The sequence below is a fragment of the Phyllostomus discolor genome, chromosome 13 (genome assembly GCF_004126475.2).
Source record: "Phyllostomus discolor isolate MPI-MPIP mPhyDis1 chromosome 13, mPhyDis1.pri.v3, whole genome shotgun sequence".
NCBI classification, from domain to species: domain Eukaryota; kingdom Metazoa; phylum Chordata; class Mammalia; order Chiroptera; family Phyllostomidae; genus Phyllostomus; species Phyllostomus discolor.
This window is the reverse complement of record NC_040915.2, coordinates 33,148,831-33,163,349: the sequence shown is the minus strand read 5'-3', so window position 1 is coordinate 33,163,349 and position 14,519 is coordinate 33,148,831. Positions and strand designations below refer to the sequence as shown.

At 53.3% G+C, this 14,519-nt stretch overlaps 1 protein-coding gene across 4 annotated transcripts in view; it reads right to left on the bottom strand.

The window, feature by feature from the left end:
• The window catches only part of TENM2 (teneurin transmembrane protein 2), a 1,103,034-nt gene that overhangs the window by 75,481 nt on the left and 1,013,034 nt on the right, over positions 1-14,519 (bottom strand). For all 4 annotated transcript variants that reach the window (XM_028528771.2, XM_036014378.1, XM_036014380.1 and 1 more), the window contains one exon: positions 11,962-12,108. In XM_028528771.2, coding sequence (XP_028384572.1) covers positions 11,962-12,108 — 147 coding nt within the window. The remainder of the gene's footprint in view (positions 1-11,961; positions 12,109-14,519) is intronic.

The following is a 14,519-nucleotide window of genomic DNA, read 5'->3' as shown; positions in this document are numbered from 1 at the left end:
CTGGACGTCCCTTTGGACTCTGGCAAACCTGACACGTGACTGCTTTCAGGAAACGGGTCCGGGGGGAGAATGAGCAGCACGTGTGTGCAGAGTGAGGAGGACGGAGCTTCCCGCCCGGGCTGTTCCTGCTGACTTGGGGCCGGCTCCTCGCCGGCTCCTCCATTTCTTTGTGGCTTAAACGGAATCCTCTACTGTTAAAGGTCAGCAGTGAATTCAAAGATTTCTGTAACCCTGAGCAGGCCACACAGAATGTGTCAGTGAGCCACCTGGCTGGGGGCCACTGGGCTGTGATCTGAGGGAAAGCTTCGCTCAGCCCTGGCCGGGGCGGCCCAGTGGGCTGCATGTCATCCTACACGTCCGGGTTTCGGGCCAGGTGTCCGGGGTTGGGGGGCGTGTGAGAGGCAACGGATGGATGGTTCTCTTGCACCTTGATGTTTCTCTCCCTCTCTGTCTCCCTCCCTTCCTCTCACTCTAAAAATAAATAATTAAAATCTTAAAAAAATAAAACAAAACTTTGGCCAATAGGTGGAAATGATATGCTATTGTTGGTTTATACAACAACAACAACAACAACAACAACCACACCCAAGCCAGAGCCCGTGGTGCGGGATTGAGGGGGCCCATTAGAGCGGGGATAGAGGGCGGATTTCTCATTTTGGAATGTTATGATGAGATGACGTTAATCGGATATGGTGAGCTTCTGATTGGGGGCAGCGTGTGTTTTCAGAGTCCCGGAGTCACACTGTAGAGGGAGATACTAATACTTAGAGCTGTCGTTCCAATGGAGTGGCATTAGGGCGCTTACTACGTATGTTCTAGTCAAACCTCACAACAGGCCTCTGCGGCTGGTGTTGCTGTCCCCAGTTCACAGGTGAGGAAACAGGAGTTGGGTGCATTAGGTTCTTTGCTCAAGGAAGCAAAGTGAGGGAGAGCCAGAGCCAGAATTTGAGCCCAAAGCCCGCGGAACCCAGCACGCTCTTCCACACACGCCCTTTGTTCCTGCAGCTCTTGAAAGAAAAGGTGGACCTCGGGGAGTTGGAGCCCTGAGCCGCCTTGCACAGCCGAGTCTCTGCGGCAGGGACTTCAGTGAGCCCAGTGGGTTCCCAGGGTCTACATGCCCGTCGGGCTGCCGCTGCCTCCACACGCAGAGCTTGTGGCCCGTCTGCCCCGGTCAGGCAGCCCAGAGCTGAACACTAGGATAAATCGCTTGGGCTCCCCCTGAAAGGGCACGTATGGTGCCAAGTCAGCGGTTCTCGCAGTGTCAGCATCATCTGGGCACTTGTTGGAAATGCACACTCTCGGGCCCCAGACCAGACCCACTGGATCAGAAACTTGGGGGGCAGGGTCCCCCATACGGTGCATTACGCCTTCCAGGTGATGCTGGACCATATGTGTTGCATCATCTAAGCCTCACAGCATCCTATTCGGAGCCCCACTTTACGGAGGACAGAACTGGGGCTCTGAGAGAGAGGGGTCTGCTTACTGGTGGAGGAACCTGGAGCCCCCTGACTCCCAAGCCACTTTCCCACACTGCCAGTCTGTCCCTCCTGCCCCAGGGAGAGAATGCCCTCGCGCATTGGTGGAAACACTCTTTCTTTCCTGCTGTGAGCATGTGTGTTAAGGAATAACTCAAGCAGATACACCAGGCTTCTGTCTGAGGGGAGAGGTGTGGGTGCAGTTTTAGAGCTCCAGATGCTAACGGAGGAAGGCAAAGCAAGTCCTGGGGGCAAATGGCACCCCACCCAGCGTGGCACCTGAGCCCTGTCTGTCTAGACCTGCTTCCCCAGCCTCAGCCTCCTCCACATTGCACACGGTGTAGCGGCATCGACCTCACCGAAGGTCCCCCGATACAGGCTCTTGTCTCTTGCCTCTATGCCCTTGCCCTTTTCTTTGCCCACAGTGCCCTCCCCCTTTTTCTTGTCTAATTCCTCTGTGGCTTTCAAAGCTCCAGCTTGACCTGCCTGGAAGCCTCATGCCTGTCCTCTGGGCTACCACAGTCCCTGGCCTTACTTCTTCCATGCACCCCAAGGTAGCAGCTGGCTTCACATATGTTTCACCCACCACCAGACCGCAGAGTCTTTGTGGGCACAGTTTGAGTCTCACTCATTCACCAGAAGAGAGGCTCAGCACGTATCTGCTGGATGTATAAAGGATCTTGGGAGGGCTCTGTCCCAAAGTGTGGCTGGTTTTAGAGGTGCTGGCCGTCCTTACTGTCACTTACTGTCCTTACTGTCACCTCTCGGTCTGAACGGGGCCAGGACTAGGGTGAGGTGAGGGAGGCTCACCCGGGGCTCTCCCTCTCAGGGGTGCAGGTACCTAATGCATCCTCGTCTAGGTCCTGGGTCAGAGACAGACCTTGGGTCCAACCAGGAATGCCGGGCACCCGTCCCCTGGAAGGTGGCTGGGTCCTGCGGGAGCAGCATGGCCTGGAGAACAGTGTCTGGGATGCAGAGCCAGGAAACCAGGCCTCCAGCCCAGGTCTGCCCTGCTCTGCTGTTTGGCCCTGAAGAAGTTGCTTTCCCTCTCTGGGCTTCGTAGCTGCTGGGGACTCTCTATTTTGGCCTTTCTGTATCTTCCTGACACCCTGGACTCCATGACCCCGTACATGGAAGGGGTAGTGTCCCTCAGTGCCTGTGGCCTCAGCGAGCTCCCCAAAACGGGGTGGGCAGATCAATGCTGACACGTCTTGAGGGTTGGAAAAGGGAGGGAGTTCCCTTGGAGAAGTTTGGTCTTTGTTGTGAGTGGGGAGAGAGGCAAGCACGGGGCACAGAGCTCTGGGGGATACCTGGTGGTTTTCTTCAGATTTGCACTTGGCCCCACGGTGCTGGCCCCTCTCCAATCCCCCAGAGCTCTCGGCTGGGGAGAGGAGAAGTCAAAGGAGGGAGCACGGGCCCCGGGAAGCTGCTCCCGCTGCGCTGTGGAGAATGCCTGGCGATTTAAAGTCCAACTGCTCCTGCAAGCCCCCTGGCATTCCAGCACACAAGCATTTTGTGGCAAAATTGCATTCCCCAGAACCGGGGAAAAAAGCTAACGCTAATGCTACTTTTCAGAACGCTGCAGAATCGATGTTTCCGAGGGGCTGAGCGTGTTGAGCACTTCAGTTTGCTGTGCTCTGATCCCCGGCTCGACACTCGGGTGCTGGGAAATGCCCTCCAAGGGGGCTCTCGGCCTGGGTCCTGACCCCTGGCGTGGCTGCGCTGTAGCCCTGGGACCTGGGTAAGCCACTTGGCCCCTCTGGACCTCAGTTTCTGCTTCTGTGTGAAGGATGAAAGAGGCCCTTGGGCTCTTGTGGGCTATTGGGATTTACCTGAGCAATGTGGGAAGAATCTCTTTGCAGAGGCCTAGCCCTACTAAGTGCTCTATGTGCCTTTGACCTCATGCCCTTTGACATCAAGTCAGAGGACACTTCCTGGTCCAGGACCATCCAGACTCCTTCCATGTGTTCCTGGAAGATGTTAACGTCTGCCCCCCGATTCCTTAACCCTGGCATTACTGACACAGTGAGCTGGATCGTTCTTTGTTGTGGGGCTGCCCTGTGCATGTAAGACACTTAGCAGCCTGCCAGGCCTCTGCCTACTAGACTTCAGTAGCACCTCCTCCCGGCCTTTCTATAGTGACTCATAAAATACCTCCAGTCACTGCCAATGTCCCCTGGAGAGCAAAACTGGCCCTGGTAGCGAACCACTGAACTAAGGGGAGGATCGTGGGAGCAACAGAGCTAATCACGGCACCAGGGACCTTGACCCCTAATTCAGGTGCTGGTCGCAGAAACCAAGAGGGCACTCGTGGCCATCCGGGCAGTTTCTCTGGCCACAGTGAAATACAGTCGTGGTGTAAACGTTACCTCTGGCCGCCAGCTCAGTGTGTGTGTTGATCCTCTAATTCCCTAGAGTAAGTCCACAGTGATTGATGGGATTCACATTTTTTTTTTGTGGATTATGCATTTTAATCACAATTTTATGATGAATATTTGATCTATCATCTAATCAGAGAAAAAAACATAATCTCTTAAGAGACACTTAATAACCATTTAAACTACTAAAGGCTTGATTAGAAAACACCGAAGGTGCTATGTTAGGTAAACTCATAAACTTTAAACACTTTTTACTTTTTAAAAAACAAATTGCACGGTCCAACAAATTTACTGGGAAAAGGTTTTCGATGGGAAAGTCTATCTTTGAGGCAACCTTTCCCGAGGCGTCTTTGTGTTAATACTGATTCTGTACTTGTCTGAGCATTCTTCAGACCCAGCTCCCAGATTCTGCTAGCGTGCTAGAAGAACTGAAAAGTTGGCTTTGATGTTGCCATGCGGGATGGCCTTAGCGGTTAGCTGAAAGGCTATTTTGGATGTTACCTTCTTCCTCATCTGTGAACTGGGAAACCTGTGATGTGACGGACTCCCAGGACTCGTGTCTGGTGTGAAGAAAGAGACGGCGCACACGACAGACAGAGGGCCTAGGCCAGGAGTGCGACGATGTTGTGATGGGAGAGACACACAGGGGGACTTTTTACAGGTCCAGACAGGCCTCTTTGGGGAGTGGGTGTTTGAGTTGAGAACTGGGAATGACTAGAAGGAGCCATACAAAATGCCAAGGCCAAAGCATTTGTGGCCTTAGGAAATGCTTAGCTTGTGCAAGAGCAGGAGGCGGGCCAGAGTGAATGAGCAGAGCTGCTGGGGAGGGTGGTGGGGACAGGTGAGAGAGGAGGCGGTGGGGCAGGTGAGGGAGGAGGCGGGGGGGACAGGTGAGAGAGGAGATGGGGCAGGTGAGAGAGGAGGTGGGGGGGACAGGTGAGAGAGGAGGCGGTGGGGCAGGTGAGGGAGGAGGCGGTGGGGCAGGTGAGAGAGGAGGCAGGGGGGACAGGTGAGAGAGGAGGCGGTGGGGCAGGTGAGGGAGGAGGCGGGGGGGGACAGGTGAGAGAGGAGATGGGGCAGGTGAGAGAGGAGGCAGGGGGGACAGGTGAGAGAGGAGGCGGTGGGGCAGGTGAGGGAGGAGGCGGTGGGGCAGGTGAGAGAGGAGGCAGGGGGGACAGGTGAGAGAGGAGGCGGTGGGGCAGGTGAGGGAGGAGGCGGGGGGGGACAGGTGAGAGAGGAGATGGGGCAGGTGAGAGAGGAGGTGGGGGGGACAGGTGAGAGAGGAGGCGGTGGGGCAGGTGAGGGAGGAGGCGGGGGGGACAGGTGAGAGAGGAGATGGGGCAGGTGAGAGAGGAGGCAGGGGGGACAGGTGAGAGAGGAGGCGGTGGGGCAGGTGAGGGAGGAGGCGGGGGGACAGGTGAGAGAGGAGGCGGTGGGGCAGGTGAGGGAGGAGGCGGGGGGGACAGGTGAGAGAGGAGATGGGGCAGGTGAGGGAGGAGGCGGGGGGGCAGGTGAGAGAGGAGGTGGTGGGGCAGGTGAGAGAGGAGGCGGGGGGGGGACAGGTGAGAGAGGAGATGGGGCAGGTGAGAGAGGAGATGGGGCAGGTGAGAGAGGCGGTGGGGGGGACAGGTGAGAGAGGAGGCGGTGGGGACAGCTGAGGGAGGAGGCAGTGGGGCAGGTGAGGGAGGAGGCGTTGGGGACAGGTGAGAGAGAAGGCTGAGGATGCATCCCCTCTAGGCCAAGGGGAAACATTTGATTTTGACTTTAACTACATGGGAAACCCTGTGAGGGCACGGCATGATCTGACTTACAATTTCAACCTCTCCCTCTGGCGCTGTGGGGAGAAAGGGAGGGTGCGGGTGGAGCACAGCGGAGAGACCCATCAGCTGGCTGGTCCCGTTATCCTGGTGTGTACTAAGCTCAGTACAGAGCTCAGGGCATGTACGCCCTCAAATATCTTACTGGTTGTAGTGTTTATATGCAAAGAAAAATGGACTCTATGTTTTTAAACCTCAACAGAATAAAACAAAACTGAACTTCTACCCGTAGTTTCCTAAACAGAAGGCTCCCTAGTCAAATATGCCCACAAAGTAAAAAATCTTTCAACTGAAAGATCCAGAAAACTCTCCACGCCCTATTACCACGTGGTCCACTGGGATTTCAGGTGCGGCTCATTCTGCTTCCCTCTCAGAGGAGAGAGACCAGCGCCTGGCCAGCTGGTAGTGGCCTCAAGGCCAAGTTCTCTTCCGAAGCATTAGATAAATTGCTTTCCTCTCTGGGAGCTAATCGGGGACTCTGTTTATGACTCCAGCTACATTTGCCACAAGGTCTTTGGACTGCAAGGGGGATCCTCAGTCCAACCCAATTAATAGAGCAATGCTGCTCTTTTAAGCTGTCCCCCACCCAACCAATTCATCAGCATGATTTGCACACATTAGTCAAGGCATTTACAATGGGTCCACCAAGCTCCATCTCTCATTGGGGGAAGAAGCGAGATTATTTGGACCCGAGAACCATAACTCTTCTGGAGTCCCTGAGGTCCTGAGCTTGGCTCTGCTCAATGCACAGACAAGGTGAGTTATTAATTAACCATTGAGATAAGTGCTGCAATAGCATCCCTGAATCATGTCAAACCAATTTGGATGGTGATGGGATGGGGTGGGGGAGAGGGGAGGAGGCAGTGGGCGAGGGGAGGGTTCCGCCTGTTCCAAGTGCTTTGGACACACTCCAGTGTTCTCTCTCCTCATTTAGACCTGGCTGCAGTGCCCGGAGCCCAGGCCAGCATCTGCATCTCCGAACCCGAGACAGCTTCCTTTGGAGCAGAGCGAGGAAGCAAGCCTCGCAGAGGGAGGTGGGCTGGGAAATGCTGTTCTGGAGAGCAGTTTGAGTGGGGTCCGTAATTCAGGGAGAGAAGTGTAGAAGCTGCTGGCGGACAGAAGGGTCCTCACCAGGGATTACTGCTCACACAGATCTCTATTTTCGAGGGCCCTTTGGGGAGACAGGCTGAAGACCCTGGGCTCAGCATCACCATGGGCTTTCTCTCACGCCCTGCGGCCTACACCCCCATGCCTGCCACATGCTTCTTTACACTCCTACTGAGCTAAGGGGTTTCACTCCCATCACGCCTCACACACAGGATTCTAGCGATACTAACAACATCATGTTCATACATCTTATCTCTTTCGATGGATGTGAGCTCTTTGCCGACACGTGTCCTATTTGTCTTATATTTCCAAAGGCCTATTTCCAATGCCTAACATTTAGTAAACTCTCAACGAATGTTTGCTAAACCATGAACGGAGAGCGAGTGCATGGATGGATGGGTGGATGGATGGATGATGCCTAGAGGGATGGATGGGTGGATTCCCACCTAAGGACAGAGAGTTAAAGGCTTTTTAAATATGGAAACGCATCAGACCCTTCTCCAACTAGGAATACAGAGCACTTTTAAAATATACTAGAGTTAATTACTCAGGAAGTAAACATGAAAATAGTTCATAGTTTTTTCAATTACTCACTTCCACTTGAAATAAAGACCCTCTCTTCTCACTGCACTCCTGTGTTCTGGGGACTCGAGGGGTCGACATTTGGGGCTAGGTCTATGTGATATGGGGCCGGGTCGGCCCGTTCAGGGGAAACCTCTGTTTTTTGTTTGTTTATTTTTTTAATCCTCACCTGAGGAAGTGCTTATTGATTTTTAAGAAATATTTTATTTATGTAGTTTTAGAGAGGGGATGGGAAGGAGGAAGAGAGGAAGAGAAACATTGATCCATTGCCTCTCACACACACACCCCAACCAGGGACCCGGCCGACAACCCAGGCATGTGCCCTGACTGGGAATCGAACCCACAGCCTTTCAGTTTATGAGACAATGCTCCAACCAAGTGAGCTACACTGGCCAGGGCAGAAACCATTGTTTAAACAAGTTTTTATCAAAACATGGTCTGCAGACCACTTGCATTAGAACTCTCTGAAGTGCTTGGTCAACACGCAGATTCCTAGATCCCATATCTGATTAGTAAGTTAGAACCCAAGAGGCGGGGGGGTCTGGAAACCTAAATATGAAACAGACTCCACAGGGTGATTTTGCAGCACTGAAGTCTGAGGAGCACTGATGAGAAAGAACCTCAGCGGTTCCATACTGTGGGGAAGCTACTGGTTGGGCTGCATCTACATAGAGTCAGCATTTGTTCTAGAAAATAACGTTAATATCAATACTGTTAAAGCTAGAAGCTGCCGATGCACGAGGGCGTCCTGTGAGCCAGGCACCCTGTGCCCTGTGTCGCGTGCATTTTCTCGCTGAGACCTCACACCCACCCAGCGGAGGTGGCATCATCCAGCCTATTTTACAGACAAGAAAACTGAGGCTGCGAGGAGCAACGTGCCCTGAGGAAGTGGGACACAAAGACCGACTCCTGATCGCAGGCTCCTGACCACATGATGTTACCGTGCCAGCGACTCAGAAGCCGAGGAAGTAACCAGAGGAGGAGGAAAAGGTCTAATTCCAGAGCTGGGAGGGAGCGGAACAGAGGGGAACAAAGGCCGCTCCTGGTGTGCAAAGAAGGGACGTGATGCAGCGGTCACTTGTGGACAGGCTGGGCCCAGGAAGGCTCTCTCTGACCCCCCTCCACCCCCAGGCCTCCGTCCACAGGCTGGGAAGGGCATCTGACAGGATTCCGTGGGAGCGTCAGACTCCCAGGCTGGCTGGAAACGATGGCAATTGGGCTTTGTTTAGAAAGAGGGCCGGGGCTCCTGAGTCCAAGCGCAGGGTGGCAAAGGGGTGCAGGGAAGCAGTAAGGACTGTCTTTCCAGGCCAGACGGCCTCACAACACCTCCCCACCTCGCGGCTCCCACTTTTAGAGGAAATCTGCACCCTTCCTCCCGCCCGTGGCCGTGATGAACTAGATCTCACACCTCTGTCTTGGCGGTGATAATTAAATATTATTTGCCTGTCGCTCGATGCACATGTTGTGTGCATTCTCAGACTTTAATGAGCCGGTATTTGTCTTCTGTAAGCAAAAATATTTCTTTGAGTCTCCTCTTTTTCAAATTGGGGTGAACAGTTCACGTGAAGATCTCTCACTATTAAAAAAGACAGTCTGCTTGCTGGCCTGCCTGTCTGAACCGCATCTCCTTCTTTTCTTAGGGGCCGTGGCAGGTGAAGCCTGCCCCTTCCATAGCAGCCACGGCTTTCCGAGCTTAAGTGAGCGGGCACGTGGCAGGGGGCGTTGAGAGACTTCGGAAGTGACAGGAGAAAGGAGGTAAGGAAGTGGCATGAGTGGTCTCTGTGGAACATTCCAAGGCAAGCTTTCTCCAGTGGGGTTTCTCATCTGAGCGCCATAGGCTAAAGAAAATACTGAGTGAAAATTTCCTCAGGCCGTCCAAGGCAGGTACATAGCTAGTACCATTCTAGAGGCACAGGGGAGAAGCTAATTCCTTCCATGTAGTAGGTGTCTTAGGACAGCTGCTCTCAGAAGGAACTTGAATGGGCATCGCCTGGAAACTTACTGGACATTCCCATTCTTGCATCCTACCCCAGATCTACGGACTAAGAAACTGGGGGGAGGGGCTTAGCAGTCCGTGTTGAATGGAGCCCTCCTGGTGGTTTGGCTGTCAGCTCCAGTTTCACAACTAGTAGCGCTCCCTTCTCCTACGGAGGAACCCAGGTTGAAAAAGGCCGTCCAGGGCCTCGATACCTACATTTGTGTTTGCACCTATATCTACCCCTTTAAACTGGGATCTCTCTCTCTCTCTCTCTCTGTCTCCCTTTAAAACATAGTGTGTTTCTAGACTGAAAAATGGTCTCTCTCAACTCACTTGGGAAGAGAGCTCTATTATTTTCCGTATTCATGAGGCTTCTAAGGCCTGAGTTCCTTGCAGCTGCCTGGGGGCCTCTCTGACCCGCCACCGGGTTTATACACAGAGAAGCCCTTCCTGAGAGGCCCCAGAGCAGGACAGAGCCTGGGGCAGAGTGCCCACCCCTACCCCAAACACACATGGAAAACAAGCGATACAATCAGTGTGCTGCAGGACTGGACCTGGAGTAGATGAGGAGTGACTTTAATATTTATCAATAAACAGCAAAGTGCTTAGCACACCTCCTAGGAAAGTAATTAGCCATAAAAAGGATACTCTACACAGAGGGATCTCCTCCAAAAAAAGAACCCAGTTAATTGTGAATTGCTGATGCCAGGTGAGAGAATCCGTGTCTACATCTCACCTGACATGAGCAACTCGGAATTAACTGGGAGTTTCTTTTTATAAACACACGGTGCAGAGCTTTTTTTTTTTTTTTTTCCTGGTGGTTAATTACTTTCTTGGGAGGTTCACTTTAATAGTTCCCATAACAAGGCCATTATTGTCTTTAGCATAATCACTGCCTCATTTGCTTTTACGCCCTGCCTTTCCGAGCTCTGCCTCCGCCCCGCCAGGGGGGACTCTGACCTGTGCCCGCCTGGTGGTCTGGGAGCGCCCGCTGCGCCTCCTCCTGCGGAGCTACTGCTTTGGGAATCGGGTTTCTCTCTCTTGGTGGGAGCGTGGGTCAGGGGCAGGGCTGGCAGAGGGAGGGGGGCTGCACGAGGCTTCTTGGGGAGGCTGAGTCTCCCTCCCCAAGTGCAGCATTCCAGCCGCGTGCTACGCGTTCAGCTGCTGACTCCCCACGACAGGGATGGCAGCCAGGGCAGCATTTCTTTCTGGGCGAGGAAGGAGCTGATGTGCTAGCAACTGCTGTGCTCAGGGAAATCGCCAGGGACCGGCGCGCGCACAGCGAGCCTTCCCAGGAAGGGGAGCGCGATTCTGACGCTCACCCTTGAAAAAAAGGACGAATTTAAGTGCCCTCCGTGTTGGCTCTGGTGCGGGAAGGGAAATGAATGAATGGGAGCTCTGTGAGCTACATCAGGGCCCTAAATCTTTTCTGACTGGTGCACCCCTATCCGTGTGTGTGCATTCGTTTGCTTACAAGTCACACACGTGTACGACGGCAATAACAGACCATGGGAAGATGAGGAAATGGAAAGATAGAGCCTCACACTTTGAGCCATCATGCGGATGGGCTGGGCCTCGCTCTGGACGCCACTGAGGCTGACCCCCGGGGCCCTGCGGGCAGGGGCTGACACCCCCAGTGCGCACGCAGTGGTCAGCACGGAGCAGGAGTAGACACACTTCTGTGAAATCACATGATCCACGTGTGGGTCCTCTTACACGCTGGAACAATTCGGGGTGGGGGTGGACCCCACCCCTGTACTAACGTTTCGGGGAACATGGCATGGAATTCTTAGGAAATCAGGCTGCCCCGAGTGCTACCACAATCCCCTTTACTTCCAGGATTTTGGCACTCCATCAGGGAATACGGGGAAAACCCAGCCCGGGGGTTAAATCAAACAGGGGTGGGCAAACCTTCCCTGGGAACGGTCAGAGAGAAAAGTACCTCAGGCTTTGTCAGCCATGTGGTCTCAGTCCAGCTACCAAACGCTGCCTTCCAGGGCGAAAGCAGCCACACAGCGTTCAAGTATCATGAAATTCTTTTCTTCCTTAGACGCCCCCATGCCAATCATTGAACATATAAAAGACCTTTTCAGCTCACAGGCCCAAACAAAAGCAGGCGGTGGGCCGCATCTGGCCCACAGACTGTGGTTTGCCACCGCTGGTCAGAACACCGGCTCTGGACTCAGAACTGGGTCTGGTCCCGATGTTACCACTGGTGACTGAGTTATCTTCAAAAAGATGCTTGACCGCTCTCTAGACCTCTGTTTCCTCATCCATAAAGTAACGCCCCCAAGGACTGTCTAAAGGGACGCGTTGCCCAGTGACATAACAGCACAGCGGGAGGCACGCATTGTTACTGGCAGGAACGACCACCCAAAGGCAGAGCCAGGGCCCAGGCACCCTTCTGTGCACCATGCACTTGAGACTCCAACCCCCCGTGCCTCCAGCCCACGTCTCCAGGCGCCCCCGCTGGCCCGAGGACGCTGCATTTGCCTCAGAGGAAATGTTACGACAACGTTTGACAGTAGGACAGGGGAGATCTTTCAGGAAAAATGACTCATGACGACCGCCTGTATGCAATGCTGTGTTCTTGAGGGGCTGGGAATGAGAAGACGCTTGCTCACCTCCCTCATTATCCTTGTTGTCAGCACAGGAGGTTTCCATGGCAACGTTGCATCCGGGCCCTCTCCAGCCGGTCTGGCAGACACACTGCCAGCTGTTCTGACCCAGTGTGCATCTCCCGTTGCCGTTGCACAGATCGGGGCAGCCATCTGGTTGGAGAAATGGAGAGGATGAGAAGGGGGGACTCGAGGCTGCACTGGGGCGGCGGGGAGCCATGCGCGGGGGAGCGAGGGCACAGGCAGCCGCTGGGCCGGCCTCGGAGTGGGGCCTGTGCCTGCCTTGGAGAGTCGGGGGAACAGGCAAAGCATGCACTTGCAAGACAAAGCGGGGTCCCAGATGCAGGGGCTCCCCAGTGGCACTGACCTGCGTGTTCGGGGTCTGAGGCAACCTTCCCAACCTGGGGGAGCATTCCAGAAAACTACACTAGCTCTGAGCTTGCAACAGGACTAGCGAGGCTGTTATTTCTAGCCACTGGCTCAGGATTGATGCTACCTCAGAAAATATATATCTATTTCATTTTTTTCCCTTTAGAAGTGTCTTCTGCAGAAGGGAGAACACTCCCTACCAGTCCAGGAAGGCACCAAAGCACCCTCCATCTTTCAGAATGTTAAAGATAAATTTATATATGCTTATCACGGGTTTCCCACGGCCAAGAATTGGGTGCTTCTGCTGGGCTGTTCTCATACTTCGGGAATATTTAGTTTCAAGGGGCACTTTAAACTGTTGGCTGCTTATCACTGAACCTATTCATGGCATGATTTAAACCTACTGCAGGGTCTGAGGGCTGTGGAGGGGGAGGGGCTGAGCACCAGGAGGCGGGAAGAGACGGAGGGAAGGTAGTGGGTTCGAGTCATTCTTACTTGGTGGTTTTCTTTTTTGGGGGGAATGTGTGGAATCAGCAGCCTTCCCCAGCCACTGACAACCTTTTTCATCTCACGGCACACACAAACCAATTACTACAATTCTGTGGCATACCCCAAAATATGTATTTTGCTGATCTGACAAAAAAATAGGTATAATTTTGATTCATTTGCACTGGACAGCGATCGTTATGTTGGCTGTTGTCATTTTTGGAGTTTGACAATCTAAGGGAAAAAGCGGTCAGTGCCCCTGGCTAAGTATCAGGTGTTGCGTGTTTTAAAAATTCTTCTGACGCACTGGTTGAACATCGCCTGGCCTACACAATTCCCTAATCGCCCCAGCACCCAAAACAAGTGCCGCACCGCTCTCCCGACCTGAGCCTCCTGAGACAGAGCCTGAGGGAGGGAAGAAGGAGAAGGGAAGGGCCCCTCGCAGAGCCTGTGCAGCCCTTTGTAAGATGCAGAGAGACACACAGAACTGGTAGGATGTGGCCACACTTGCAAAAATATACTTGCTGGCAAGATTCCTAGATATGTTTAAAACAATTTTTTTTTCTTTTAGCAACTTTATTGAGGCATAATTTCCATACCATAAAATGTACCTGCTTCAAGTGTACAATGCAATGACTTGTAGTAGATTTACAGGGTCATGCAAGGCAGGTGTGTTTTCTTATTTCATTTATATACCCCAAATGGCCATTAATTTCATTGTCCCCAGAAAGTAACGTTCCTGAATATCTGTCTCTGTCTTTCCAATTCCAGCTCTATGCCTGCTGCCATCTCTACCTCCCTCTCTCTCTCTTCTAAAACCACAAAGTCCAGGGTGCAGCGGGCCATGGCAGAGCGGGCAGGAGCTCTGTAATGATGCGGGTAGTTGATTTAAAGCGTTTCTGGCCCAAATCTTTGGAACCGGAAGCATTCCAGAGGTTGTTCTCTCTCTCCCCCCCACCCCCCCAAGCACCCTACATGAAAATGGCAGTGAACCGAAGTGTGCATGGGGCCGCCGTGGGAATTTAAAGGCCTCCTCCTGAGCAGCAAGGTCTGGGGGGTCTGAAATTCAGTTGAAATTTACTTCTCTAAGAGGTTTCACTCCTCCATGCTTCTTCCTTCCCATCCTTTCCCAGCAGAGCCGGGGGTCAGGACTGGAGGGAGCAGAGCAAGCGACAGAGAGAAGACCTGCCTGGGGAAGTCTCCGAGAGAGAAGCAAGGTCGCAGGCAACCTTGTCTTTTGCGCCCCCCGCCGTGTGAAACCCAGGATGCAGATGAAGCCCCTGGGTTTGTACGACCCTCCCAAAGCCCAGAGTCACACTGCTATTTCTTTCCATGCCGCGGAGGTAACAGTGGCCCTGCCTGGAAAACCAGTGACACACTTCTGTTCATACTGTGACTGTGCTGGGAGGGGAAGCCACCCCCAGTCTCAGAGAAATGACAGACAGTGCTCATGCGGGAGCAAAATGGAACTCGGTAGGAAAAGCCTGAGGGACATTTCGCAGCCTCTCAAGGGAAAGAGAATATTCCCAACCTCCAGCCACCTCCAGCTTTACAATTTCTACTGTCAAATTCTGGGGATGGATCAGCGAGAACACACTAAATGACAGACCTACCCACATTTGCCCAGCGTGCCATCTATTGTATATGCTTTGTTATTTAGCTGCTTCGAGGTCTCATGCCCAAAGTCTCAAGAGAAGCCTTATTGTGTG